This window comes from Bubalus bubalis, chromosome 3, assembly GCF_019923935.1.
Source record: "Bubalus bubalis isolate 160015118507 breed Murrah chromosome 3, NDDB_SH_1, whole genome shotgun sequence".
Classification (NCBI taxonomy): domain Eukaryota; kingdom Metazoa; phylum Chordata; class Mammalia; order Artiodactyla; family Bovidae; genus Bubalus; species Bubalus bubalis.
Genome location: NC_059159.1, coordinates 51,976,462 through 52,004,088, shown reverse-complemented (window position 1 = coordinate 52,004,088; position 27,627 = coordinate 51,976,462). Strand labels below are relative to the sequence as shown.

The window sequence follows — 27,627 nt, the reverse complement described above, 5'->3', positions numbered from 1 at the left end:
ATTAGTCCTCATCATTAATATTTGAATTTCTAAATAATAACAAAGATATACAAGTTGAGGGGTCTTCCTTTAAAGTTATTGTCACCTGTATGGGGAAATAAAACCGATACCTGAAAAGTTAAATAATATGGTCACATGCAGATGAACGGTATAGTAAATGAATGCTGTTAAAAGTTTTAGGAGGAGATCAGACTTGTGTTTTGAAGAATAGAAATAGAGTTTAAATGAACAGAAACTGTAATGATGGGGTGTTAGATGGTCAGAAAAGGCATCTTGAGAAAAAGAATAGTGTGAGCAAAAGTATAAAAGCCAGTGGGAAAAAGGCTTGAGTGGATAGCTGAATTTTTGAGAATACACTTTAGAGTTGAATGTTAGGTTAAGGTCAGACTATTGAGGGCCTTGAGTGTTAGGCTAAAGAGATCATTTAGGTGATAACTTGAGAAGAGAAAGTTCATGCTAGATGATTTAGAGGGGAAAGAAGCAGGAGTAAAGAAGACTAACTAGGGTACAGTCTAACATACTCATCTGTCTTTAATCCTGGGGATGACATTCTTGAAGTGACAACATCTGCAGAATAAATCAGATACAGTTCAGTAAGATCAAGATCTCAAAGGGAGGAGGAGTCAGAAGAATAAACAATATAAATGATATTAAGTATCTATTTATGGATACTTAAAAAGGAAACAAGAGTAAAGAACACTTCTAGAGAAGAGCCACTTCTAAGACAATTTACCATTGTTAAAAATCCACTTAACTAGGTAACTTTTCACCTAAATCACCTCCAGTTGTTCAGGAAGTTGTTAATTTATGCTGCCATAACATATTAAATGTTTTTGTAGTCTGGATCTTTCACTTAGTAACTTGTTTAACTTTTTCTCATGTTAATAGATATTCTTTTTAGTTGGCTAGGTAGTATTCCACATAGGTACACTAAAGCTTAACTCAGTTCCCTATTGTTGGATATTTTATTTCCATTTTTTTGTTAATTATTTTTAGTGCTGTGGTAATTGATTCTTAAAAATGGAATTGTTGAGGCAAAGGGAACATGCTCATTTTCAAGTCTTTTGATTCATGTTTTCATTCCGCCATCCCGAAAGGCCGAACCAGTTTACATTCCCGTAGTAGGTGTTTGCTATTGTATAATTTCTTATACCATTTCATGTAATATTTTCCGATTTGATAAGTGAAAAATCAATTCCTATTTTAATTTATATTTTTGTTAGATTGGATATTTTAATATATTTATTACTTTATACTTTAGCCTAGTTTTCTATTGGAATGCTTATCTTTTTTGATTTAAAAAGCTCTTTATGTATAAAGGATATCAGCTCTTTGTATACAGAATAGTTTTTTCTTTTATTGTTCTATTGTTTTGCCTTTTAATTTTGTTCATTTTTTAAAATTCAATTTTTTCCCAAGTGGTCATTCAGATGGTTTTTAAACATAAACAATATAAAGAGATATGACATTTTGGATTTTCTTTGAACTAACCAGTGGTTATGGTAGGTAAAATGGATGTGGGGGTCTGAGTAAGGCATGTGATGTGTAGATAACTGTTGCTGGCTGGCTGAGGGGTTCTTAGGTTTATTAAAATATTCCCTTTTTTAATGTATACGTAAAAGTTTTCACAATATATATTAAAAAGTACACAAACAAGTAGATTAATAAGAAGGAAAAGGTGTACAGTGGAATGTCATGTTCTCTCCTGTCTGTCATGCTGACATTTTTAGAAGAGAATTATTCTTTGTCCTTTTGACCAATCCTAATTCCATCTCCAGAAGGAACTTTATTGTCATAATGGTGTGTTAGGAACTTCACTTTCCAAGCATTTGCAAATAGAAATATTTACTTTTTCGTTTGGGTGGTTTTAAAAAATTAAGTGGTTTTTGGTAGGCTTTATTATTATTATTATTTTTTAAACCTACCATTTTCAACATGTTTTCCATATGAGTTTACATAGCTCCTCCTTCTTGTTGTTTAATTGCTGCATAGTATTCCATATATAGATTAGTATTCCATATATATATGCCTGTCTTCCAGAAACTCTGATCAGAATGTCTGGTGGAGTTTAGGACTTTTTAAAAAATAAATATTTCAGTTTTGGGAACATTGCCATGGCTTATTTAACTGTTCACATTATTTTTTCACTGTTAATACATGCATTTTTTATTATAGATAATTTGAACATTTCAGAAAAACTGTTGACATGTTGATGGACATTAAGCTGTTTCTGGTGTTTCACAGTTAAAAGCAAAGCTGTACTGCCTCTGTGCACACATGCGCAGTTTGTGACAGGCTGGGAAGTGGCATTGTCAAGTTTTTCTAAGGGTTTGACTTTTTAATATTTTAGTGGTTACTGATGTATCTTTTGGTTTCCTTTTTTACAGGTAATTCTTATATCTATTCTTATCTCATTTAACCTTAATTTATAACAGTTTTTGAGGAATGAATATTTATTTTTTAGTTGAGGAAACTAAGGCTCAGTAAATAACATACTGTCAAGTGGTTGAAGTGTTCTTGAAATACAGAGTTGTCTTGCTCCAAAGAATAAACAGTAGTAGAATGAATAAATATTCTATATATCTAATCTCCTTCATCTTATCAATAATTGAGTATTTCTCTCTTTGTAAAAATTTTTTACTTTATGTTGGAGCATAGATGATTAACAATGTTGTGTTAGTTTCAGATGTACAGCAAAGTGATTCAGTTATATATGTATCTATTCTTTTTCAAATTCTTTTCTCAATTAGGTTATTACAGAATATTGAGCAGCATTCCCTGTGCTATACAGTAGGTCCTTGTTGTTTATCTATTTTAAATATAAAATTTTGTACATTAGACTGTTTCCCTTTGAGGACTGTGGCCTTGCAGACTCATAGCTAAGAGATTTATTGGGAGTGCCATTATTTTATAAAAAAGAATGCCATTTTTTCTAGGTCATACATTATATTTGGTTTAGCTGATGAAATGAAATAGATAATACTCTTCATATAAAGTATAGAGAATTACATGTGTTAAGTTTTCATTTTGAGAATGAATATTTCAGTGGGAAAAGTGTAACTTTTCTGCTCTTTAGGTTTTCAGGTACTGTTCAGGTTTTTCTGATTATATAAGCTGATTCATCATGTTCTGGCTAATTTAAAAATTTTTATTTGTTGTCATGTATTTGTTTCTTTTCTTCTTCCTTTGTGTAGATGCCCCCCATTGATGGATATTACTCTGCACATGTTGAATGGATATCTTCTGGCATCCAAAGCCTACCTTAGTGCTCATCTGAAGGAAACAGCAGAGCAAGATAGGCCTTCTCAGAATAATACGATAGGTTTAATTGGACAAACTGATGGCCCAGAAGTTACCAGAGAAGAACTGAAAAATGCATTACTGGCTGCTCAGGTAATAAAGTAAAATCTAATCAAAAAGGGCAATGGCTTCCCTGTTAAATAGATGGCCTTCTAAATACAGTGGTAACATATTGTACATCAATTTTATTACAGAACTTATAATGGGGTTACCTTTGCTTCTAAATGTCAGATGGACTTTATTATTTTAAAATTGGGAATAATCTTCATGATATTTAATAGTCATTTTATTGAGATTTACATTTTAATAAAAGATAAGACTTTTATTTCTTAAAATCAAATAATGGGAAATAAAATCAAATGGTAGAGACAGACGAGAAGTTATATATGTAATAAAATGTCAGGCAGTGATAAATACTATGACAACATAAGTTAATGTTTCTTAGAAAAGGTTTTTAACAAAGTAGAATTTATTAAAGCCTTAAGTAGTAATTTTTGCAGGGCATATGAGATGGTTGAATGTTAAGCAGTTAGAGGTCTTCATAAGAGAAATGTTTTCTTAGTTTGAAATATTTTCCAAAAATTTTTCATTGGCAATAAGGGGAATTAGAGTAATAATATAGATCCACAATCCCTTATCTGTGATACAGAAATCCATAAAAGCTATGAAAACTGAAGCATTTTTTCTGGTAATTCAGTTGGCAGAAAAACCTGACCTGATATGACCTCGTTTGTGACAAAACTTGACCTGAATTAATGTGACAAAACTTGATCTGAAGCTATTTATGGCCTTTATCCCACTTAGTATGAAAATTGTTATGTTTTGCTGCAGAAATATATTTGATTACAGTATACTGTCTTAGTCTCTGCTGTGGGTATTATATAACAATACAGAAAAAAAAAATCTGAGTTCTAAAATAAATCTGACACTCAAAAGAGTTTCAGAGAAGGGATTGAGGATGGTAAAAGCTACCATTTATATAATGCTTATTATATGGTGGGTACTATTTTGAGTTTTTTATGTGTATTAACTCATTTAATCTTTACAACCAACCTATAAGTTATGGAGTATTATCTCCACTTTTGCAGAGTAGGAAAATGAGATTCAAAGAGGTTAAATGACATGCTCAAGGTTATGTATTTAGTAAGTAGGGAAGCTATTAATAGGATTCGAGCTTGGGCAGGCTGGTTCCAGAGTGTGTAAACAAAAATAATGCAGAACAGTAATAACCCAAACCGCCTCAAGAATGATTATAAAGTATACTTTATAAATGATTATAATGTAAGGCTAACCTGAGTTTATAATCAGGTCCTTACACAGTTAGATGGAGTAATTGTCTTCTTCTATCCCAGGCAGTGGCTGTGTTTTAGAGATGCATGTTATGTATTCATTTTCTTTTTCTTCCTTCGATTATAGCTCTCCCTTATAGGTAGGGCCATTAAACAGATCACCCCTCAAGAAACTCCTTTTCTATGAAATGACACACAAACTTGTAGACTGAGCAACAGTAAGTTGTACAGATGGAATGGATGGTGAGGCAGAATCTTTCCTGATCCTTAAAAAGTCCATCTTCAAATTAAAAAGGAGAAGAGCTTAGGGGAATGGCTTTTAGACACTGATTATTAACCACCATCTTCAGAGGTGAGGAACAAAAGAGGAGTACAGGACATCCTAGGTGAAGTAAGAATTTAGGAGGAAGGACGAGATTCTGGTAGAAGTCACTTTTTGTCTAGGGTCCATTTTGGATGATACTGAATTAGAATACTCTTGTAGTAGTAAACTGCAGTCCATGGATCTTCATTGGAGATGTGTGAGAGCACTTTGAAATTATGCCATAGGTTAATATTTATGCTAAGAGGGTGGCATGTAGCTTCCTTCAGATTTTTTAAAATTTTATTTTATTTATTTACTCATTTTTAGCTGCACTGGATCTTCATTACCATGTGTGAGATTTCTCTAGTTGCGGTGATGAGGGGCTACCATTCGTTGTGGTGGCTTCTCTTGTTGCAGAGCACAGGCTCTGGGCATGGCAGGCCCAGTAGCTGGGGTGCAGGGGCTTAGTTTCTCTGCTGCATGTGGCATCTTCCTGGACCAGGGTTCGAACCCATGTCCCCTGCACTGACAGGCAGATTCTTATCCACTGCGCCACCAGGGAAGTCCTCCTTCAGATTCTTAAAAGAGTTCATGGCCCTAAAAATGCTGAGAACCACTGGAGTATAGATTGTTCACTTTTGCTCTTTGTATTTTAAAGAAAGAGTTATTTGTTTTTATCACATCAGTTTATGTGAAAACAAATCAAACTTCCAGAAACTTCTTCAGTTTTCTGTGTTTTACTTGTTTGTAGGATAGTGCAGCTGTCCAGATTCTCTTGGAGATCTGCTTACCTACTGAAGAGGAGAAGGCAAAGGGGGTCAATCCAGACAGCTTGCTAAGGAATGTTCAAAGTGTTATTACTGCCAGCACTCCAAATAAGGGAACGGAGGAAGGAGAAGATAATTTGCTCTGTAACCTTCGAGAAGTTCAGTGCCTTATCTGTTGCCTGTTGCACCAAATGTACATCGCGGATCCCAACATTGCTAAGCTTGTTCACTTTCAGGTCTGGTTTCACAGAATGATGCTCTTTGGTTGAACTTTGTTTTTGGGGGTAGTTGTGAATTGCTAAATTAATAGGATCATTTAGAAACTGGAGGTCATGCAAATGATCATGGTTCTTTGCAATATGGAGAAAAATCAAGGTTTTTAAAAATTTGATTTTAGCCTGATAAAGTGTTTGTATAATTTATCTCTATCTTAGTGCATCAGAGAGGTGAAATGCTAGGAAACATGGAGGGCATTGTAGCCTCCTGAGCAACTGTTACATAAAGGAAGTGAAACCCTTTGTATTTTTATCTGTATTTGACTTATAGTTATTTTATTTCTAACTTTTCCCCCCTTTCTTGTTGAGATAGGGTTATCCCTGTGAACTTTTGCCTCTGACGGTCGCAGGTATTCCATCTATGCATATCTGTCTGGATTTCATACCTGAGCTAATTGCACAGCCAGAACTTGAAAAACAGGTAATGAGCATTTTGGAACTTTAGGACAATTTTGACCTTCCTTTAATCTTCCTGGTTATATAAACTATTTTAAGTTTTTAATACTTAAAGACTGTCTTTAGGCTTCCCAAGTGGTGCTAGTGGTAAAGAAACCGCCTGCTAATGCAGGAGACATAAAGATACAGGTTCGGTCCCTGGGTCGGGAAGATCCGCTAGAAAAGGGCATGGCAACCCACTCCAGTATTCTTGTCTGGAAAATCCCATGGACAGAGGCCCTGGCAGGGTGCAGTCCAAAGGGTTGCAAAGAGTCAGACATGACTGAAGCAACTAAGCATGCACATAGACATGCAAAGACCTTCTTCAGAAACATGTAACGTATGGATTTTGTGTTACAGATATTTGCTATCCAGTTGCTTTCTCACTTGTGTATCCAGTATGCATTACCAAAGTCACTGAATGTGGCTCGCTTAGCTGTCAATGTCATGGGAACTTTGCTAACAGGTGTGTATCTAATGGGCATCAATAACAAAAATTTCTAACATAAAGTAGTACATATTTTTTCTGAATTTACTTACACCACGTTTTCTGCATCACTGGTAGTTTAATTTATGCAATAATTTTGAGTTATTCTTTTTGAAAATTTCTCTGTGACAAATGTGATGTACAGTATAGAGGGGATGAATAGGTAGGCAAGTTGTATCTTTCACTTTTGAGAATGACTATATATAGATTTCGGAGAAGGCAATGGCACCCCACTCCAGTACTCTTGCCTGGAAAATCCCATGGACGGAGGAGCCTGGTGGGCTGCAGCCCATGGAGTCGCTAGAGTCGGACATGACTGAGCGACTTCACTTTCACTTTTCACTTTGATGCATTGGAGAAGGAAATGGCAACCCACTCCAGTGTTCTTGCCTGGAGAATCCCAGGGACGGGGGAGCCTGGTGGGCTGCCGTCTATGGGGTAGCACAGAGTCGGACACGACTGAAGCGACTTAGCAGCAGCAGCAGCATATATAGATTTACAGTAAATATACTAAGCAGTACAAATTTTGTAAATGGAAATCAGGTCTGCTTTCTGAATGTAATTATGTCATTAGAAAACAAGTTATAATTTATTGCAAATGCTTAGAGTTCCAGAAAAATATAATCATCGGTGTACGTAAGAGATTAATATATTAGTTGTTTCCTTAAGTTCTAAAATGTACCCCAGCATTTTAACCATCTTCCAGGTTGTTAAGTAAAATGGAATGAAAATACACTGTTTTAAAAGATATGAAATATAATTCAATCTTTAAAAGTTATGTCTCAGTCAATTTCATATTGTCAGTGTTGATAATAATTTATTCATTTTTCGTTCCATCATATCCACTTCACGTTATACTATTTACAGTGGTTAGGAACTTAAACTGCCTGAGTTGTCTTTCCACCCACTGCTAACTGGAGTTGAACAGCTTCTTAATGTAAGGTTTATTTAAGAGTTTCCTTGTATATTAAATAGGTATCATAAAGATACTTTTTCATTTATAGTATTGTGAGATTTAAATGAAACAGTGTATGTCATGCACGTGTAACAGCGCTTGGACATAAGCATTTATGTGTTAGATAACGGTTGACTGCTGGATTGTGAGCTCCCTGAAGGCAGGGGCTGGCTGTGTCTTAGAAAACTTAGTATTCTTAGCACAGAGCATGGTGCTTAGTGTACAATATAGGCCATGTAGGTTGAATTTATATCTGTGAAAATTCTGTTTCATTTCTTTCCAACAGTTTTAACACAGGCTAAGCGATATGCTTTTTTCATGCCAACTCTGCCAAGTTTGGTCTCTTTTTGTCGAGCATTTCCTCCACTGTATGAAGATATTATGTCTTTGCTGATCCAAATAGGGCAAGTTTGTGCCTCTGATGTTGCCACTCAGACAAGAGACATTGATCCAATTATTACACGTAAGTAGTAACTTCTTTTCAAGAGTTGTTTAAATACCTCAGGCAGAAATGCCCAAATCCTTTCCAGATTGGCCTTAATTATTCTTCCTTATGTTTTTAGGTCTTCAACAAATAAAGGAGAAACCAGGTGGATGGTCTGGTATCAGTAAAGATCCATCTTATAAAAATGGACCTAGGGACACTGGAAGCATGGATCCTGATGTACAGCTCTGTCATTGTATTGAAAGCACAGTAATTGAAATAATAAACATGAGTGTTAGTGGAATTTAACAAAGAACAAACTTAAAACTAAAAAATGAAGCTGTTTGCTGCATATACCCAACACGAACATGCATCTTATAACAACTAAACTGAATGGGAACAGAAGCATCTTGGAATCACTAAAATGATTAAATTCACCATGAATACAGTTTAGAACTCTCTTGAGAATTATGCTTGCTTGTATTTGATTGGCAGTTCTTTGGATCTACTTTGCTGGTATGTTTTTTTGTAGCAATTGAGCTTTTCTTTTTCTGTTGGCAGCGCATTTAAGAATCATTACTGAAAAAGTGAATATGGTCTTGTATTAAGCTTTTGAAGTGAAGAAAAACTGCCATGCCTTTAATTTAATATCTTATTAATAAGCCTGTGGTTATTTAACCATCAGCTAGTAACAGTACAGTGATGCAGTGGTGAGAGAGAGAAAAAGGGAAGGGGGAATTGAGGGAAAATTAGGAGTTTTAAACAATAGAAATCTCTAAAACTTGCAATGCAAGTAATAATAGTAATGAATGGAATAGTAATAGCAAGATGGAATTCCAATTCTCAAGAAACAGTATTGAGAAGGGCTTTAAAATAGGCAAACAGCTTTTTGTAAATGACTTCCATGGACGTACAGATGAGGATTTAAAGATTTTACATATTTGCTTCAATTTTTACTAATATATGAAGCCATATGTTTAAAGAGATACTTGAATAATTTGGAATTTTAAGATACTGGCTTAAGAGTTTACAGAAACATCTTTGTGTAGAGACTAACCTGAAAAGAGGTCTCATTTAGTTTTTTTAAAGTTTATTTTTATAATGGTCAGAGGGGGGAAATCCATTGGAATCTCATTGAAGTTTAGAGCAATAAAACCCACTGGATTAAAGAACTCTTGGTTTGATTTCAGGACTATAATTCATATCATAATTTGAGAAGATTTTGAACTAATCTGTTGTGTTTGGACCTCAGGAAAAATTAAAACAGGGAAAATTCTGTGTTGTGGAAGGATTTTGCAGTCCTGTTAAGTAATGTCCATTGATTAGGTAGATGCATTCAGTTAATCCATAATCCTCGTTTTTTTCCTTAATGAAGTATCCAGTGTAGAAGGTACTTCTCTTTGCTTTCTGAGAAATACCTGAATGAACCCCTCTTTCCCACCCGACTTGAAACAGACCTCTTCCCTTATAAAAGAAATAAGGAAGGCTAATAAGAAAGTGTGGTTTTTAAGAAAAAAAATTTAATTTTAGTCTTTTCACTAGGAAATAGTCACATTTCATTTTCCTTCTTTGTAAAATGGGATTACTACTGGCCCTACCTCATAAGGGTATTACATAAGAACTAATTTGTATCTGTTTCGAATCTCGAAGTGCACAGTATCATAGATGAGAGTATTTATAACTTTTATTAGATGCTTAAAGTTCAATTAAATAATTTTGATGCAAAAAACAGGCATACACTTAAAAACAAACTAAGAACTTCCATATTTTTAAACAAGGCAGTTTTATAGTCTTTTAAGATTCAATACAACTGCTCCTATTTGTTTCCTTTTGTTTAAACTGAGGTTTTGGAATATTTTGTGTGAGTAGGTAACCTCTAGGAGTCAGAAAAGGTTGAAATATGTTTTCTAACTAAATGCAGTGCACATTCCTGGATCAATTTTCAAAGACTGGTCAAAACCTGCTGTGTTAAAAATAATAACATATGCTGTTTTTCATCAGGTTTGTTGATGATGTAAATAAAATATGTAAATATTAGTAAATGTTAATATTCATGTATTTTAAGTTAAGGTTATAAAATTTGTCACAATGTGATTTTTTTTATTCAAGTGAAGAAAAGATGTGTGCAGCTATTTTGAATATTGGTTTATAAACATTCATATTCTTTATTAAATGAACTTGTAGTTTTTGTGTTTTATTTCACTGCTATTAACCTGAAAGGAACCGTTCAAGGGACTGGAATCCAGGACTCTGTGCTTCCAGAGCCTGTGTACCCCGTTCTGTTATGCTGCGTACATCAAAAGGCAATACAAGGTGAGAGTCAGTTGAGAGCCTTAGGGACTTATGAGAGGAAAATCATACTAGTTACTCTGGAGTAATTATCAGTACTTAAAAGATTTTAATATTTTAAAAATGTTGTAAAAGCAGACTAATAATTTGAAGGTATTTAAGAATTTACTTTTATAAATTATCCTCCTTACTGCTGACTTAATAAATGACATTTTTGCGGTACTTTTCCTTCATCTTTGCTTATGCACATGTATTTTCAAATAGTGGAACTCATAATACCCAGTTTAGCATTTATTTGTCTTTTCTCATTTAGCTTTATATGGAAATTTTTTGCAAGTTGTTTGGTTTTTATAATTATTTTATTGACTCCATAATGACTGAATTGATATAACCATCTCCCTATTAGTACTGGGACTTCCCAGGTGGCGCTAATGGTAAAGAACTTGCTTGCCAGTGCAGGAGATGTAAGAGTTGCGGGTTCTATCTCTGGGTTGGGAAGATTCCCCTGAGGAGGAAATGGCAACCCACTCTAGTATTCATGCCTGGAAAATCCCACGGACAGAGGAGCCTGGGGACTACAGTCCATGGGGTTACAGAGAGTCGGACACGACTGAAGTGACTTAGCACATTAGTACTAGACTGGGAAGTATATGGTTATTTTTCAGTATTAGAATAGGCACTATTATCAATTGAGGTGTTATTACTTTTCTTTTAGATTACTTAAAAAAATTTTTTTTATTTTTGGCTATCTCAGGTCTTAGTTGAAGTCAGGGCTCAGTTACTGTGGCTTGCCCTCTTAGTTCCTCCCGTGTATGTGGGATCAGAGTTCCCCCGACCAGGGATCCAACCCATGTCTCCTGCATTGGCAGTGCTTTGTCAAAAGTTATTTTAATTTCTCTAACAGGCAGATTCTTAACCACTGGACCACCACGTAAGTCCTAGATAACTTTTTTAGGATAAAGTTCTGAGCCTGAATTTGCAAAGGGTAGAATTTAGTCTTATTGACTAAGTTTTGTCATTTTGGGAAGATGTAGTAAAACAAAGGGAGGCAACGAATCAACTCGCCTTTCACTGCTCCCGCCTGCCAAATACTCTTGCCTGGGGAGTCCCATGGACAGAGGAGCCTGGCGGGCTACAGTCCTTGCAGTTGCAAAGAGTCGGCACAACTGAAGCGTCTTAGCATGCATGCACACATGCTTGCCTGCAGCAAACCTCTCCCAAACTGGTTTCATGGGATGTGAAAAACTGTCTCTGGTTTTGCTTTTTGAAACACTAGTATTTTAAGACAAGTTTACGCTACAGTTAAAAAATTTGGCAAGATGGTGTTTAACTCTCGCTACCTTTGAGGAAAGTGTGCTTTCTTAGCAACGAGTAATTGGTCTTAGGAGGGATAGGAGGCTGATTAAGTCTTAAAGGAGGTACTGGAGACCTCGAGAGCGTATCTCTGGTTGAATTGTGGACCCGGGAAAGCCTTGATTATCAGGAGGTTTTGCAGCCAGCTGTCATCCAACCTTCTCGCCTAATTTGGCTCAGCCGTCTACCAATTCCCGCCTGGGTCTTTACTCTGGCTTCCGGCAAGTTCGGAAATTTGAACTGGGAGGGCCCGGATGAACGCTGAAAGAGCAAGGGCTTAACAGTGTTTCCTCTCCTTTGGTCTACGGACTTTAAATACGAGACGTGGAGTTTCCAAAGAAACTGAGGCACAGGTTAAGTCGCCGGTTTTAAAAAAGTACAACGGAGCAGACGGAGTACTTTCCCCTAACTCTCTGGGATTCCCCGCAGTGCTTCACGCTTCTGGCGTTTCCCTTCCGGTGTCGCCGAGGACCTTGGGTCCGTTCTTACTGCGGAGGCTTTCATTGGGTGCCAGAGTGCGCGCCCCCTGACCTCGATCCACGATTGGTTGCTTGGTTTCGGTCTTGGCGAGTGATTGGTTGTCTGAGCTCGCCCGGCGATTGGGTGCTGGGGAGTTAGGGGCGGGAGGCGGGAATTCGTCCGGGTGTTGTGGAGAGGGCTGCTGAGAGCTGGAGTGGAGAAAAGGTGAAGCGGTCGCGAGCGTTCTACCGGCCCGGGAGTCGCAGCTCCGGGAGGAAGAGAGCCTAGCACCTTTCTTCTCTGCCAGGGCTCCGTTGTGTTTGCTCGTCGGTTTCGGCTTCCTTTTCTCCGGTGAAATCGGAGCCCATTCTGCGTTGTTTGGGTTTTCCTCAGGGCGGGCAAGTCTGTCTCGGGGGAAGGGCGCGACGTTGGCCACGAGGAGGGTCCCCTCTGCTTTCGTCCACCAGCTTTGCGGGCCCTTCGGTGTTGACTGGATCAGCAGGGTCTCGGGGGTCCCAGGTTGCTGAGGGAGGAAGGAATATGAGGAAGAAAACCTGGGGAGTGGGGAACCTGCGCTTAGAGTTTCCTCCGGGCGGGAGGGGACGACGGCTGGAGCCAGGTCGGTTGGTTTCCTCTTTATTCAGTGTGGGCGAAGTATCCTTATTTTGAGATACCTGTTGCCACAACTGGGGCGGGCGGGGAGGTTGGTTTTTTAGGTTCTATGTGAGAAACTGGGCCAGTCTTGAGTTGTTGGTTTAGTTTAAGGGATGCGTGCCTGCTTAGTCGCTTCAGTCGTGTCCGACTGTCTGCGACTCCACGGACAGCAGCCCACCAGGCTTCTCTCTCCACCGGGATTCTGCAGGTCAGATATTGAAATGGGTTGCCACACGCTCCTCCAGGGGATCTTCCCAAGCCCAGGGATGGAACTGAGTCTCTTATGTCTCCTGCATTGGCAGGCGGTTCTTTACCCTCACCCCGCCTGGAAAGCCCTAGATTAAGGGATGAGATTCCACCAAATTTCATTGCCAGAGCTTCACAGAAACACCAAATGTTAGAACTGAAAAATACCTTAGAATAGTGGTTCTGAACTTTCTGGGGACACATAAGCTACCGTAAAGGTTGTTATTGGCTTCCTAATCTGTTGAATTGGTATTTAACCATTTCTCTGTCCTCAGATCGAATTGACCTTTTTTTCACTACTGCAAATAATTTCTCAGTTGATAACAGTGTATATCATTTTCTCCTCAGTTTTCCATTATTTCCTTAGGATATTCTGGGAATGAGAAATTTATGGACTTTCTCTTTAAAAAAAAAATGCAGTCATGCACAGAAACTGTTGCATGCAATATCAAGAGATCACAGTCTTTGAATTACAGCTTTGGCTCCTAGGTTAAGAGAATATGGTTTATAAGAAGTGGGGATTAAACAAGATCACTTCCTGTGTATCAGATACTGCAGTTTAGGCACATTCTGTACATTACCGTTTTTAATTCTTAACTCAGTGCCTGGCAGATATTCATAAAAACCCTGTCAGGCAGATATCTCCATTTCACAGATGAAGAAATAGGCTCTGTGAGGTTAAGTGATTCATAGTGGAATTCCAGTTTAGGCTTTCCCTTCTTCAAAACCCATCTTTCCATGATACCCTACTGACCTTTAAAGTAAGAACTATTGAGTGCCTATTATGTGCCCAAGGTACTTTCTTCCTTACAACAATTTTTAAAATTAGGGATTATTACATGTAAGAGGGGCTTTCCAGGTAGCTCAGTGGTAAAGAACCTGCCTACCAATGTAGGAGACACCAGAGACCCAGGTTCAATCCTGGTTGGGGAATATTCCTTGGAGGAGGAAATGGCAACTCACTCCAGTATTCTTGCTTGGAAAATTCCATGGACAGAGGAGCCTGGCAGGCTGCAGTCCATAGGGTTGCAAAGATTTGGACACAACCGAGCACAGAACACAAACACACATAAGAATCTTAGTCTGAAAAAGCGAAGAGACATGATCAGGTTAAAATATCTGAGTTGTCAGAACCTGATCTAGAACCTATATTTCCTAACTCTTGGTCCACAGTTTTGGCAGAATAGGGATGCAAATCTAGATTTGTTAGATTCCAAGATGTGTTCTTAACCACTGTGATTTGTCAGGGTAGGAAATTCTTTTACTTTCGTTTTGTTTATACATTTATTAATTCCAATTTTTAAATTGGAATTCTGTCCTAGTATTAGGTATCTGTTTTTCTTTGAATAGCCTTATTTCAATATTGACTTTCATTTCTGTTGCAGTTAGGAATCTGAAGTAAACAAAGCATGATGTCTTCAGCTGAATATACAATTGGTGGGGTGAAGATTAACTTTCCTTGTAAAGCTTATCCATCACAGCTTGCTATGATGAATTCTGTAAGTGTTTTTCGGCAATTAAGTCTTAAGATACAGGTGCTTATAATTCATAACATACATTGAGTCTATTACTTCATATTTTTTGCAGATGGTAGATGGATTTGCTGGGTTCATTGAAGAACCTCTGACTTTTGGAAAAATAATACTGATTGCTGCTAGACTATATATATAAAATTAGGAGGCAAAGGAGAGCATTGTAAAAAATGTTCTCAGCTCATCTGAAACTTCTATTTACTGAATTACTGCTTTACTGAATTACTTTGAAATACAAAGTATTTACTATATTTTATATAGAATACTATATTTTTAACCATAATTTTTTAAAATATTTCAATCATATAGGAATTTAATATACAAACGAGTAAAACCAACATACCAGCTTTGTTGAATCTTAATGTTTTGCCATATTTTACCTTGTTTACCTAGTGGCTCAGATGGTAAAGCGTCTGTCTGCAATGCAGGAGACCTGGGTTCGATCCCTGGGTTGGGAAGATCCCCTGGAGAAGGAAATGGCAGTCCACTCCAGTATTCTTGCCTGGAGAATCCCATGGACCACAGAGCCTGGTAGGCTACCGTCCATGGAGTCCTAAAGAGTCAGACATGACTGAGCGGCTTCACTTTCACTTTCACTTTTCACAAGTAAGAAGATAACTAATATCCCGAATTTGTTCTTTTTCTCTTCTAGCCGTGTTTTTATACTTACATTGCATATACATGTATGCATAAACAATATTGAGTATACTTTACATATTTTTAAACTTTGCACAATGATACGATATTGTACTCAGCTTTCTGGAGAACTTGATTTTGTGGTTTTTTTTCTTAACATTAATATTATTATTATTGGTTTTTAAGAATTTCTGCTATAAGTTTATTTATAGACATATCTAGTATGTTGAGTTCAAGAACTGGTGTTTTTTTAAAATGCTCCTTTTCATATTTGTTTCATGGATTATTTTTTAATCAGTTGGTGTCTTACTATAAAGAAAGGAGAAACAAACTGAGATCCAAAGTACAAAGTCTTCATAACTAGTAACTGCCACTTGTTTTCCACTGAAAATGGTAGATTCCTCCCCGGACCCTTGTCACAGTGGCTCCTGTGAACCATAGAGGTTGTGAACCTTCAGATGCTCTGTCCCATCATAGCACCGTTGGAAGTTCTGTGGCCGACGCAGAGTCTGAAGGCAGGAGAAATGGCAGCAGCACACCAGGCCCTCCTTTCCTCATGACCTTGTTCCCTTGTCTAACATTATTTTTAAGATGTAGCCCTATTGATTGATAACTCATTTTCATTCCTTATACTATTCCGTTGTTTTAATATACTAGAATTTTATTTGCCCATTTTCCTCTTGATAGATGTTTATATTGTTTACGTTATTTTGCAGTTACAAACAGTGCTGCCATGAACTTACACGTGTTGCCTTATATTCATTTGGGAAAGGTTTTAGGTATTTACTTAGGACTGGATTGCTGGAATTGGGTATCTTCAACTTTACTAGAAATTTTTAATTTCTGTAAAAGTGGTTGTAACATTCTCAGCAGTGTCCTCTATTAAGTTTTCATCAAAGATGTTAGTGTATTCTAGTTTTATAGAAATGATGGTGTTTGCATAAGTAAGGCACCAATTGCTTTTGTTTCTTTTCTGCTTGATATACTTTAAGTCTAACATAATTTTAGGGAGAGATATGAAGGAATCGGGGACTTCCCTGGTAGCTCCGTGGTAAAGAACCCCCCTGCCAGTGCAGGAAACATGGGTTTGAAGCATGGTTTAGGAAGATCCCCTGGAGAAGGAAATGGCAACTCACTCCAGTATTCTTGCCTGGGAAATCCCATGGACAGAGGAGCCTGGCGGGCTGCAGTCCATAGTGTCGCAAAAGAGTCAGACATGACTTAGTGACTAAACAACAACAAATAAAGGAATAAATTCCAGATTTAACTAAATTCTAGTTCTCCTTGCTGCTGTTGCCATGTTCCCTGAACTGCACGCAACTTAGACTTCTGGTGGTTGTAAAGGAGAGAGACTTAATGAAGTATGTTGTTTATTGATTTAAAAAATTGTTTTTGTGTTCATAGATTGTCAGAGGATTAAATAGTAAGCAGCACTGTTTATTGGAGAGCCCCACAGGGAGTGGGAAAAGCTTAGCCTTACTTTGTTCTGCTTTAGCATGGCAACAGTCTCTTAGTGGTAAGTAGTTGGTTGATATTTTCAGGTTGCTTATTGGGTCCTAAAAAAAATCTGATGAAGTACTTTTTACCCAGAATAATTCAACCATGTCCTAGCTAATTTAAATATTCTCTTTTAAGATATTTCTTTATAATCAGTTCTGGGTCTTCTAAGAGTTTGAGTTTAGCACAATGTGTTCACTTAATCCTAAAATAATTTTAAATGTAAGATAGTCCTTTATTTGATGATTCGGAGTATACTATACATAAGAACCTTGGAATACTTAAAGAATGATTATGAAAATAATTAGAGAATAATTTGTATGTAAAAGATTCAAGAGATAGGGCTGACATGATTATATAGCATATACAAATAATTGCTTTTTTAAAATAAATCCTTTAATATTGTTGCTTATCTAATAACATTAGAAAATGGGATACATGAAAAATTCTAGTTGATCTTTCTACTTGTTTGGATGCCAGAGAAGAATTCTGTCGTAAGCAGAAGTTTATTATAATATTGTTTTTATGGATTTGCATTATTTCCCATTGCTTTATTTGCTTACACATGTCACATTTACTAACAAAAAGTAGCACTTAACTTTTGTGAAAAACTATTTTATATGATAAATCTGAAAGACAATATTGGATACATTTTAGTTACATAATTAGATGGCTTTGACCTAAAGTATTAGGAGAATTTTAAATTAACTGTGGATATGTATGTGTATATATATGTGTGTGTATACACACACATACATATACATGTATACACACACATACATGTTTTTAAAAAAAAATATTTTTGCTACTGGTAAGACTATTAAAGATTAAAAGTAAATATTTTATAAGCTTTTGGTTGTCCACTTTGTTTCTTACTGATGTTTATCTTTGGTGAAAATGTTAATGAAATTTTAATGGGAGACTCTGGAAAATGTATTTATGTAGTGCAGATGGGAAACTAATATCAGTACTGTATATAGAAAATAAAATACATTATTCAGATTTTTTAATATCTGAATTATATTCTTATACACTGTAGGCACACATGCAAAACTATTGCAACTTTGTATTTAAGTATTAAAAATTACCTGTTTAATTTGAATATTGACTTTAAACTATTTTGATATAGATATCAAAAATGATATTAAGAAACATGTTTTTTGAATTAGAAGTATAATGTGGGAATGATTTAACCCTTTTTTGTTTGCATTATTATTTACCATATTGAACTTTCAAGTTCTTCAGTTAGGAAAATAGCAGTAATTAAGAATGTAAGTAATTAAGAATATGCTTTAGGTATACTTAGTGTTTTAATATGTCTCAGTAGTGGTTGTGCCTCTGTTACATTATGAATCTTTGACTATTATTAGATTTTTCTAAATCATTTGTTAAATGATTAAGCTAAATTTGTTATTAGCATCTCTCTGTATATTTCTGGCATAAGTGTTTCTCTCCTGTCCTCATTCGATGCTGCAGATTGAGTGATCAGCTTGTCCAGATTTGCCAGGTAGTTTTCTGATTTTGGAGAAGGAAATGGCAACCCACTCCAGTACTCTTGCTTAAGAGAATCGCATGGACAGAGGAGCCTGGCGGGCTACAGTCCATGGGGTCGCCAAGAGTCAGACATGACTGAGCCACTTCACTTTCACTTTCTGATTTTAGCCCTGAAATTCTGAATCCTGGGAAATCGCCTAATCTTGGGCAAAAAAAGGGTGGTTGTGTATGCTAGCTGTGAAGAAAGATTAATGTTTTTTTAATTAGAGATTCTTTCGTTTTTAGGGAAGCCAATGGATGAAAGCTTAAGTAAGAAAACTGAAGTACCATTGTCGTGTTGTTGTACATGCCATTCAAAGAATTCTGCCAACAGTGATGTGCACCAGCGAACTTCGCATCATTTCAGCAGTCCAAGTACACCACCTTCTGAAAGAAATGGCACTTTGTCAGGTTCTCAAGGTAGTGTATATTTTGCCTGGGTCTGTTGGTATCTGTGATAGGAGTGTTAATTATTGCTGTTATGATACCTAATGTCGATAAATTTGGTTAGCATAATTGGTTATGTATTTCCACCTGATTTCTCTGGAATTATTTTAAATAATGCATAGAATGGTCAGAAATCCTTGGACTGTTTTCCTGGCCTCACTTTTAATTGATTCAAACATGTTGCTAACGTAAACCATTTTTAAAGAAGGCAAGGCAAAATTAATGATACTCAGAAACTGATGTTATTTGTAGGCAGTATTATTAGTTATATGATAGAATTTTATAAAACATATTGATCTGTAAGCATAAGACAAAATCTAATTAGCCTCACTTATTCTTGGTAAGTTTGCCTGAACTTCTGACACCAGTATCCTATCTGAGAATCAGCTATGTTTCAAGTATGATCCTTAAATATGTATGTGTTAGTCGCTCAGTCGTGTCCTACCCTTTATGATCCCATGGACTGTAACCCACCAGGCTCCTCTGTCCATGGAATTATCCAGGGAAGAATACCGGAGTGGGTTGCCATGCCCTTCTCTAGGAGATCTTTCTGACCCAGGGATCAAACCCAGGTCTCCTGCATTGCAAGCAGATCCTTTACCATTTGAGCTACCTAGGGAGTTCTTACTAGATTTATTTAAGAGAAATATATTATCAATAACATAAGGTTATTACGGAGAAGGCAATGGCACCCCACTCCAGTACTCTTGCTTGGAAAATCCCATGGACAGAGGAGCCTGTTAGGCTTCAATCCATGGGGTCCATGGGGTTGCTAAGAGTCGGACACGACTGAGCGACTTCACTTGCATGTTTGACTTTCATGCATTGGAGGAGGAAATGGCAACCCACTCCAGTGTTCTTGCCTGGAGAATCCCAGGGACGGGGGAGCCTGGTGGGTTGCCGTCTATGGGGTTGCACAGAGTTGGACACGACTGAAGTGACTTAGCATAGCATAGCATAGCAAGGTTATTAATTTAAAGATATTTCTTGTGCTTTGACTGTATGGAAAAGATGGATCATTATCTGCTGAAGTCAGAAACCTAGGACACATCCTATACACTTTTCCTTATTCCCCCATATAGATTTCTGTCTCCATTGATATCTCCTAGTCCAGACTGTCATCTCTTGTTTAGAGCATGTAATAACTCCTTTCCTGCTTTCACTCATGCCATTCCTTAACTAATGACAATCCATGGCTGGGAGAAAAGTGGTTGCCATGATTGACTTATGTCTAAACATTATCCACTTTCTAAAATTAAGGATGGATTCATCTTCCACTAAAGTACTTGACTGTAGAGGATGTTAGCTGCTTCAACTGAAGTGTGTTTCTGTTGGGAATGAGGACGAGGAAGTGGACTAGATACTGGAGAGGTGACCACTTGTGTTTTCTACAGGGTTTTGACTGTTAACTCTTGGCTTTCTTTCCATTCCTTCAAAGGGTCATGCTTTCTCCTTTGCATGTGTTAACGTCTCTTCTGAATCAGGTTCCATCTTGTTTACTTGCTCTTCCTTTAGCTCTCAGCTTAAATAGCACTCTTTAAGGCAGCCATACTGCTCTTTCCATCGGATTAGATTTGGTTTCCCTGTTATATTCTGTCATTTCACTGTGTACCTCTCCTTCATAGCACTTGTTACAGCTTATATTATCCATGTGTTTGTGCGCATCTTTTATTAATCTCTGCTTCCCCTAGCAGACTGTATAGTCCATTAGATCAGGAACTATGTCAGTTTGCTCATCATTGCATAACTAGCAGAGTGCCTGGCATATAGGTAGTAGTTAGATAAATACCTTTTGTATGAATGAATGGAATTGATTTTGAGCTAATTATAAGAACTCTGGCTTGTTTTATGTACAACCTGAATTTTTTTTTTTAAAGATAGCTTTATTGAAATATACATGACATAACAAACTCTGTATATTTAAATGGTACATTTGGATGAGGTTTAACGTAAGAGTATTTCCCTGAAACTTTCGCCAACATTAAAATAGTGACTATTATCTGTCACCTTCAAAAGTTTACTCATGCTCTTGTGTTATTCCTCCTTCCCACCGCTAATTCATCCTCCCCAAACTCAGGTTTCCTGCATTGCAGGTGGATTCTTTTACCATCTGAGCCACGAGGGAAGCCCTACAAACTGTTTATCCAGTCACCTGTTGTATATTTGAGTTGTTACTAGTTTCAGGGCTGTTATTACAAATAAAGCTGTTAGGAACGTTTGTTTATAAGTCATTGTTATGGACATGTGTTTTTACTTTCCTTGGTAGTTATCTAGAAATGTAATGACTGGATCACTTACGGTTAACTTTTTAAGAAACTTCAAAACTGTTTCCCAGAGTAGTTATGCCATTTTACATTCCTGCCAGGAGTGTATGAGGATTCTCGTTTCTCTACATCCTTGCCGACAGTGGTTTGGTAATCTTTTTAGCCATTCTAATAAGCTTATTGTTGCTGTTCAGTCACTGTCACGTCCACCTCTTTGTGACACCATGGACTGCAGCATACCAGGCTCCTGTGCCCCCTGCTATCTCCTGGAGTTTGCTCAAATTTGTGTCTGTTGAGTTGGTGATGCCATCTAGCCATCTCATCCTCTGCTGCCCCTTCTCCTTTTGCCTTCAGTCTTTCCCAGCATCACTCTTATAAGCTTATAGTGGTATCTTATTGTGGTTTTATTTCACATTTCCCTAATGACTTGTGATGTTGAGCATCTTTTCGTGTGCTTATTAGCCATTTGTATATCTTCTTTGAACTGTTGAAATCTTTTGCTTGTTTATTGTTTTTTCCTTATTGTTAAGTTTTAAGAGACCTGGCGTGCTGCGATTCATGGGGTCACAAAGAGTCGGACATGACTGAGCGACTGATCTGATCTGATACATTTTTGAGTACAAGTTTATTTTTTTAATCAAATTTAGGTTTTACTTTTAGGTCTAAGGGTTAATTTTTGTATATGGTGTGAGTGTGGATTCAAGTTCATTTATTTGGCATATGAATATCTAATTGTTCAGCACCATTTGTCAAAAAGGCTGTTCTTTATCTGCTGCATTGCTTTTTTAACTTCGTAAAAAATCAATTTTCAATATGTATGCAACTTGAATTTTAATATAGTTGTGAGTTAGAGTTATTTAGAATAATCTTTTCAAGGATCAGATGGGGTAAATCTGGGTTATATTCTGATACTCTTTATATTTTTAAGTAAATTCTTTAGAAATATGTAACTTAAATATAGAAAAGCACACAGAATTCTAAGTGTATAGCTTGATGAATTTTCCCAGAGTAATTACACTCATGTAACTACCACCTAGATGAAAAATAGGACATAGCCAACACCCCAGTGGCACTTCTCATGTTCTTTTCCACTTGGTATTCTTTCTCATTATAGGTAGTTGCTATTTTCCCTATGTCATCATTGATGAGTTTTGCTTCTTCATAGAAATGGAATTATATTTGTACTCTTGTGTCTGTCAACTTTTGCCTAAAATATTTCTGAGATTCATTTGGGTTGTTGCATAAAGTAGTGGTTCATATAGCTTTATTTTATGGTATATAATAGATTATATGCCATAATTTATTCATTCTACAATTGTTAGACATTTGGGTGGGTTCTTATTTTGGTTATTGATCTTTTATGAGTATTCTTATTCTTTCTGGTACAGATAGGTAAATATTTTCTATCAGATATATAGCTTGGAATAGAATTGCTACTTTTGGTGTATATGATTATGATGAGCTATAGTAGATAATGCCAGCATTTTCCAAATGATTGAACCAATTTTGCACCCCTTTGCCCTACATCTAGTAGTATGTGGAAGTTATGTTGTTCAGCATTCTTGTTAGCATTGGATATTTGAGTCGTTTTAAATTTTAGCCATTCTGGTTCCTTTGTGGTGTTCTTGTGAGTTTTAATTGATATTTCTCTGGTAACTAATGAGATTGAGTGTCTTTTAATGTATTTATTGGTCATTTGAATATCCCCTTTAGTGAACTACCCCTTCAAGTGTTTGCCCATTTTTCTGTTGGGTTGTTTCTTACTGATTTCCAGGATTTGTTGTTGTTTTAAATATATTCTGAATATACTTAATTTCTTTATAACCTTTTATTTTAAAAATTTAACAGCTTTGGTAAGCTTCTTGCAAACTCCTCTACTATAAAGACTAGGAAGATAAGCCTTTTTGTATATGCATATGATATAATTTTTTTTCATGAATTGGAGTTAATCATATTTGACACATGGCAGTTTAGTTTTTCTAAAACTGGATTATTGTTTTTGGTAGATGTTTCATACCCTTTAATGAGTCCTACGAATTTGCCCCTTGGTTTATTTGGGGAAGGGAGTGGCAAGCTACTCTAGTCTTCTTGCCTGGAAAATTCCATGGACAGAGGCACCTGGAGGGCTACAGTCCATGGGGTTGCAAAGAATTGGACACGACTGAGTGGCTAACACTTCCTCGGCATTGGCACTTTTACCATTTTGAGTAGGATAATTCTGTGTTGTAGATAATTCTGTCCTGCACATTGTGGAATGTTTAGAAGCATCTCTCAGGCCTCAACCCCCTAGATGCCAGTAGTACTCACCCTCCTCCCATCTTGTGACAATCAAAAATCTCTCCAGATGTTGCCTAATGTCCCTGGGGTGTAGGGTGGGATTGTTAAAACTAGCCCAGTTAAGAGTCACTGATCTAGATTTGTTTGTGGTTATTTTACTTGTTTGCCAGGAAATTGTAGAGCTCAAAATTACATGTGTTTTCTAAAATATGTATGGGAATATAAAGGACTAAGAACAGCCAAGACAGTTTTCAGGAAGCAGGTTGAGGTGAGAGGACGTGATCTGTGAGATATCCTGATTCGTTATATGTATATGGCTATAATAATTAAAACAGCATGGTATTAGCATAGTGGAAAATAGTGGAGAACCCAAATTCCATTCTACATGTATGCTAAAACTTGATTTTTTTAATAGAAGTGCTTTTGTAGAGCAGAGGGCACAGGGGTTTTCCCATAAGTAGTGAAGCTTCAATCATGTCTGACTCTGCAACCCCATGGACTGCAGCCTGCCAGGCTCCTCCGTCCATGGGATTTTTCAGGCGAGAATACTGGAGTGGGTTGCCATTTGACTATTAAATATCTGTAGGAAAAAATTAAAATTGGAGTCCTACTTTACTCTATACACAAAAACTCATACCAGGTAGATTAAAGACCTAGGTATGAAAGGCAGAACTGTTAAGATTTTAGAATATAATGGGTTTTAAACTGTGTTCCTAAGAGCCTAAGGAAGAAACATAGCTTATAGGGAGAAGGGGACAATGGATCAGCTTAGAAATCCTAAGCAATATTTCTTTAAAAAATATAGTCCTCCTCAGAAAAAGCTTGAAAACCAGTGCTGCGTGGCATAGATTCACTTCAATGTTTGTGCAAACTCGAACTTCTTTTTTGAAAATGGATTGGACCTGCTGCTCATAGGGCTTTCTCCCCTTAATAGTCTGTAAGTTGTATAAGGCCAGGAACTTTGTTCTTCATTGTTGTCCATGGTGTCTGGAATTGTATGGACTCAATATAATAAATGCTTGAATAAATGAATTGAAACTCTGGGAGTGGAGGGAATGTGTAGAGAAGAGCACAGAGTAAGGAAGGTATTTTTAAGAATGCTCACGTTCTAGGGAAAGGGAGAAACCACTGTATAGGAACAGTTAAGAACGGTGTTACAGAAATTAAGGAGAAAGGAAATGTGTTTGTTATGTTCCAAGAAGACAGAGTGTTATGTTTGGCTGTATGCCTAGAGGTTATACATATGGATTTTGGAGTCAGACAGCGGGAGTCAAGTCACATGCAGGCCTTGCCTTTTACTTGCCATATGATATGAGCATGTTACTTGACTTCTTTTAAAACCTACTGCTCACATTTATAAAATGGGGATAATATTTGGTAATTAAGAGGTCACTGATAAACGAGATTGAGCTTTCAGGATTGTGGAATTAAAAAACAGATTTTAGGAGCTTGATTCTACTGTGTTTTTAGCCTGAAGATCATAGAGAATTTTAGTAGAAAAGAAGCATTAAATAAGGCACTGTAAAGAAAGATTTTTATACAGATGAAAAGTTTTTGAGAGACTCTTAAAGTTATATTTTTTAAGCCACATTATTGGAAGTGGTCTACAAAAGCATAAACCTATTAAAAATCAAGGCTGGACTTTTCCTCTTGAAAACATTTCTTACAATGTTTGCTCTTTGTTAAGTAAATTCAGTGATAAATAAGTGATTTTAAAGATGTTTAGCATTTCATATTTTGAAGTATGTTTTGAAGTTATTAGAAATGTCAACATCTTTTTAAAAATTGAAGTGTACTTTATTTACAATATTATATTAGTTTCAGATGTACAGCATAGTGATTCAGTATTTTTACAGATTAAAATCTTACATCCTAACTCCAGTTTTTTTTCCTGGAAAAATTGACTAAATGTAATCTACTTACACTAATTTTTTAATGACTTCTTATATAAGACTCCCCTGAAAAAACTACACTGGCTGCAAAGCTATCTGCTAAGAAGCAGGCATCTATGTACAGAGACGAAAATGATGATTTTCAAGTAGAGAAGAAAAGAATTCGACCCTTGGAAACAGCACAGCAGGTAAACAGTCTTGGCAGTGAAATAATCCCATTAGTTATGGCTGAACAAGGTAGTCAAGTATCAGTCGTTTTCAGTGGCATGTGAAGAGATTAGTTGGATAGTGTCAGATATAAATTTAATGGTCAGTTACTGTAATTTCATTTTATATATTTATTCATTACAAAGGAGCTTGTTATAGTAGATTATTCATAGTAGCATGTCATTAAAGTGAAACTGAATGATGCTTATTTATATTTAAGAAATTTGATAGTAAAACATTTACTTATGGCATGTTATAGTAATAGAGTTACTTTGTACTTTTAACTGCTCTGTTTTTTATCTAACAATGGTGTTTTCTTTTGGCCAGAATACCTCTGATACAAGTATTTAGGTCAGATATTTTTAATATTGATAGTTTTAATGTAATGATAAGGATTACTCTTATTTATTGAGTTTTTATTATGAATAATTATAAAATGTTTATTTTTAAAGTAATTTTTTACTAGAAGTTTTAAATGAAATATACTTTTAATAGGTGAATAGAGTTCATGGCGTTGAACTCATATATTTTCTCATAGAGTTCATAGCATTGAGGTAGGGAGACTGGACTTTAATAGATTTAGTTACAAATAAAGATTATTAATTAATTAGCATGTCATTGTAGATAATTGTACATTTTTAATTGAATATTCTCAAAAAATGTTTGCATTTTTATATAGTTTGTTCCATGTATAATCCTAACTTCCATAATTAAACCTTGTTTTTAGAAATAGAATAAATCCATTTTCTAGTTTTATATTTGGAAAAGTCCTAATTACAAATGAAGTGTGAATCTTTAAAAATTTTTACCAGTGGAACTTGCCAGGCAGTCCAGTGGTTAATATTCTGTGCTTCCATTACAGGGGGCATGGGTTTGATCCCTGGTTGAGGATCTAAGATTCCCACATGCTGCATGGTGTGGCAAAATAATAATAATAATAAATTGTATTTAAAAAAAATTTTTTACCAGCAAAATGTGTACTTACAGCTGGATGTTATGAAGTAGGGTTCAAAGTACAACATTTATTCCCTGATTTCATTGGCTTTCATTTCTTTTTTGATAGTAATGAATTATCAGTAGAAATGCTTTTTTTCCCCATCATAGTTTGAGTACATAGGTTTTTGGCAAGTAAGAAAAAGCACATGTAGTTTGGAAAGAAAACAGTGGTATTTATAAAAAAAAATTAGTCAAATACAGTTTGGATTATTAGTTATCTAACAAGTAATATAATAATAGTAATCAAATAATTTATTCTATCATATAGGAAATAATGAATATTTACATTCAAATTTTTTATTCTGTGTGTTTTTTTTTTAAATTTAGAATAAGCTTTTCATGTTTAATTTTCCAATTGGATATGTAGTTGGACTTGGTATAATGCTATTCTTGGTGTCCATATGGTGGGACTATTTTGTGGGAAGATCATTTTACAATGCCGAGTTTTGATACATCACTAATTAAAGCTATTTTGGTTGGAATTTGAGAGATGTTACTGTATTCTGTTTTATTTAAGTCTTGTAATAAAGTGCCTAGTTGTTAGAAATTTGATTGTTATGGGGGAGCCTGGTGGGCTGCCGTCTATGGGGTTGCACAGAGTTGGACACGACTGAAGCGACTTAGCAGCAGCAGCAGCAGTTAGAAATAGTCATTTTTTTTTTTAATGCTAAAAGCGCACACTATAGCTGTTTTGATCTTTGAGAACAACTAGCCTCATCAAACTTTTAGTTTACAATAAACTTCAATTTGGTTCTGTATTTACAGATCAGAAAACGTCATTGTTTTGAGAAGGAGGTACATCATTTGGATGCAAAAGTTGCTTCAGAAAAGACCACAAAACTCAACTCTCCATTAGGAAAGATAAACTCCATTTCTCCACAGAATGTATGTATTTATGACATTGTTCAGTTTAAAGAAGGCAAATGTGGTATTTGTTAATGCATTTTTGAAAAAGAGAAGGACTATATAATCAAGAGTAGAGAAAAACTCAGAAGTCTTAAGTGCTGTTGCATGTCTGCTGCTGTGAGAAATGGGAAACCTGTGCTCTTTGTGCCCGTTTCTTCACTTATAAAATAAGAGAATTGGACTGAGATGAGCTGTGAAAAGGT

At 36.1% G+C, this 27,627-nt stretch overlaps 2 protein-coding genes and 1 pseudogene across 20 annotated transcripts in view; 2 read left to right on the top strand and 1 right to left on the bottom strand.

Moving 5' to 3' along the window:
• Positions 1-10,413, top strand: part of INTS2 (integrator complex subunit 2) — a 56,558-nt gene extending 46,145 nt beyond the window's left edge. For all 10 annotated transcript variants that reach the window (XM_006065448.4, XM_006065450.4, XM_025281162.3 and 7 more), the window contains 6 exons: positions 3,195-3,393; positions 5,645-5,896; positions 6,249-6,356; positions 6,731-6,836; positions 8,099-8,275; positions 8,376-10,413. In XM_006065448.4, coding sequence (XP_006065510.4) covers positions 3,195-3,393; positions 5,645-5,896; positions 6,249-6,356; positions 6,731-6,836; positions 8,099-8,275; positions 8,376-8,545 — 1,012 coding nt within the window. In that variant the 3' untranslated portion in view covers positions 8,546-10,413. The remainder of the gene's footprint in view (positions 1-3,194; positions 3,394-5,644; positions 5,897-6,248; positions 6,357-6,730; positions 6,837-8,098; positions 8,276-8,375) is intronic.
• A 42-nt stretch (positions 10,414-10,455) lies between these two features.
• BRIP1 (BRCA1 interacting helicase 1) overlaps positions 10,456-27,627 on the top strand; it is a 190,514-nt gene continuing 173,342 nt past the window's right edge. The window contains exons 1-6 of one of the 10 annotated variants that reach the window (XM_025281165.3): positions 10,456-10,549; positions 14,623-14,736; positions 16,810-16,921; positions 18,682-18,855; positions 25,376-25,503; positions 27,284-27,403. In XM_025281165.3, coding sequence (XP_025136950.1) covers positions 14,647-14,736; positions 16,810-16,921; positions 18,682-18,855; positions 25,376-25,503; positions 27,284-27,403 — 624 coding nt within the window. In that variant the 5' untranslated portion in view covers positions 10,456-10,549; positions 14,623-14,646. The other 9 variants (XM_044939611.2, XM_044939612.2, XM_025281163.3 and 6 more) reach the window with 9 other exon arrangements.
• Positions 15,586-15,880, bottom strand: LOC123332711 (annotated as a pseudogene).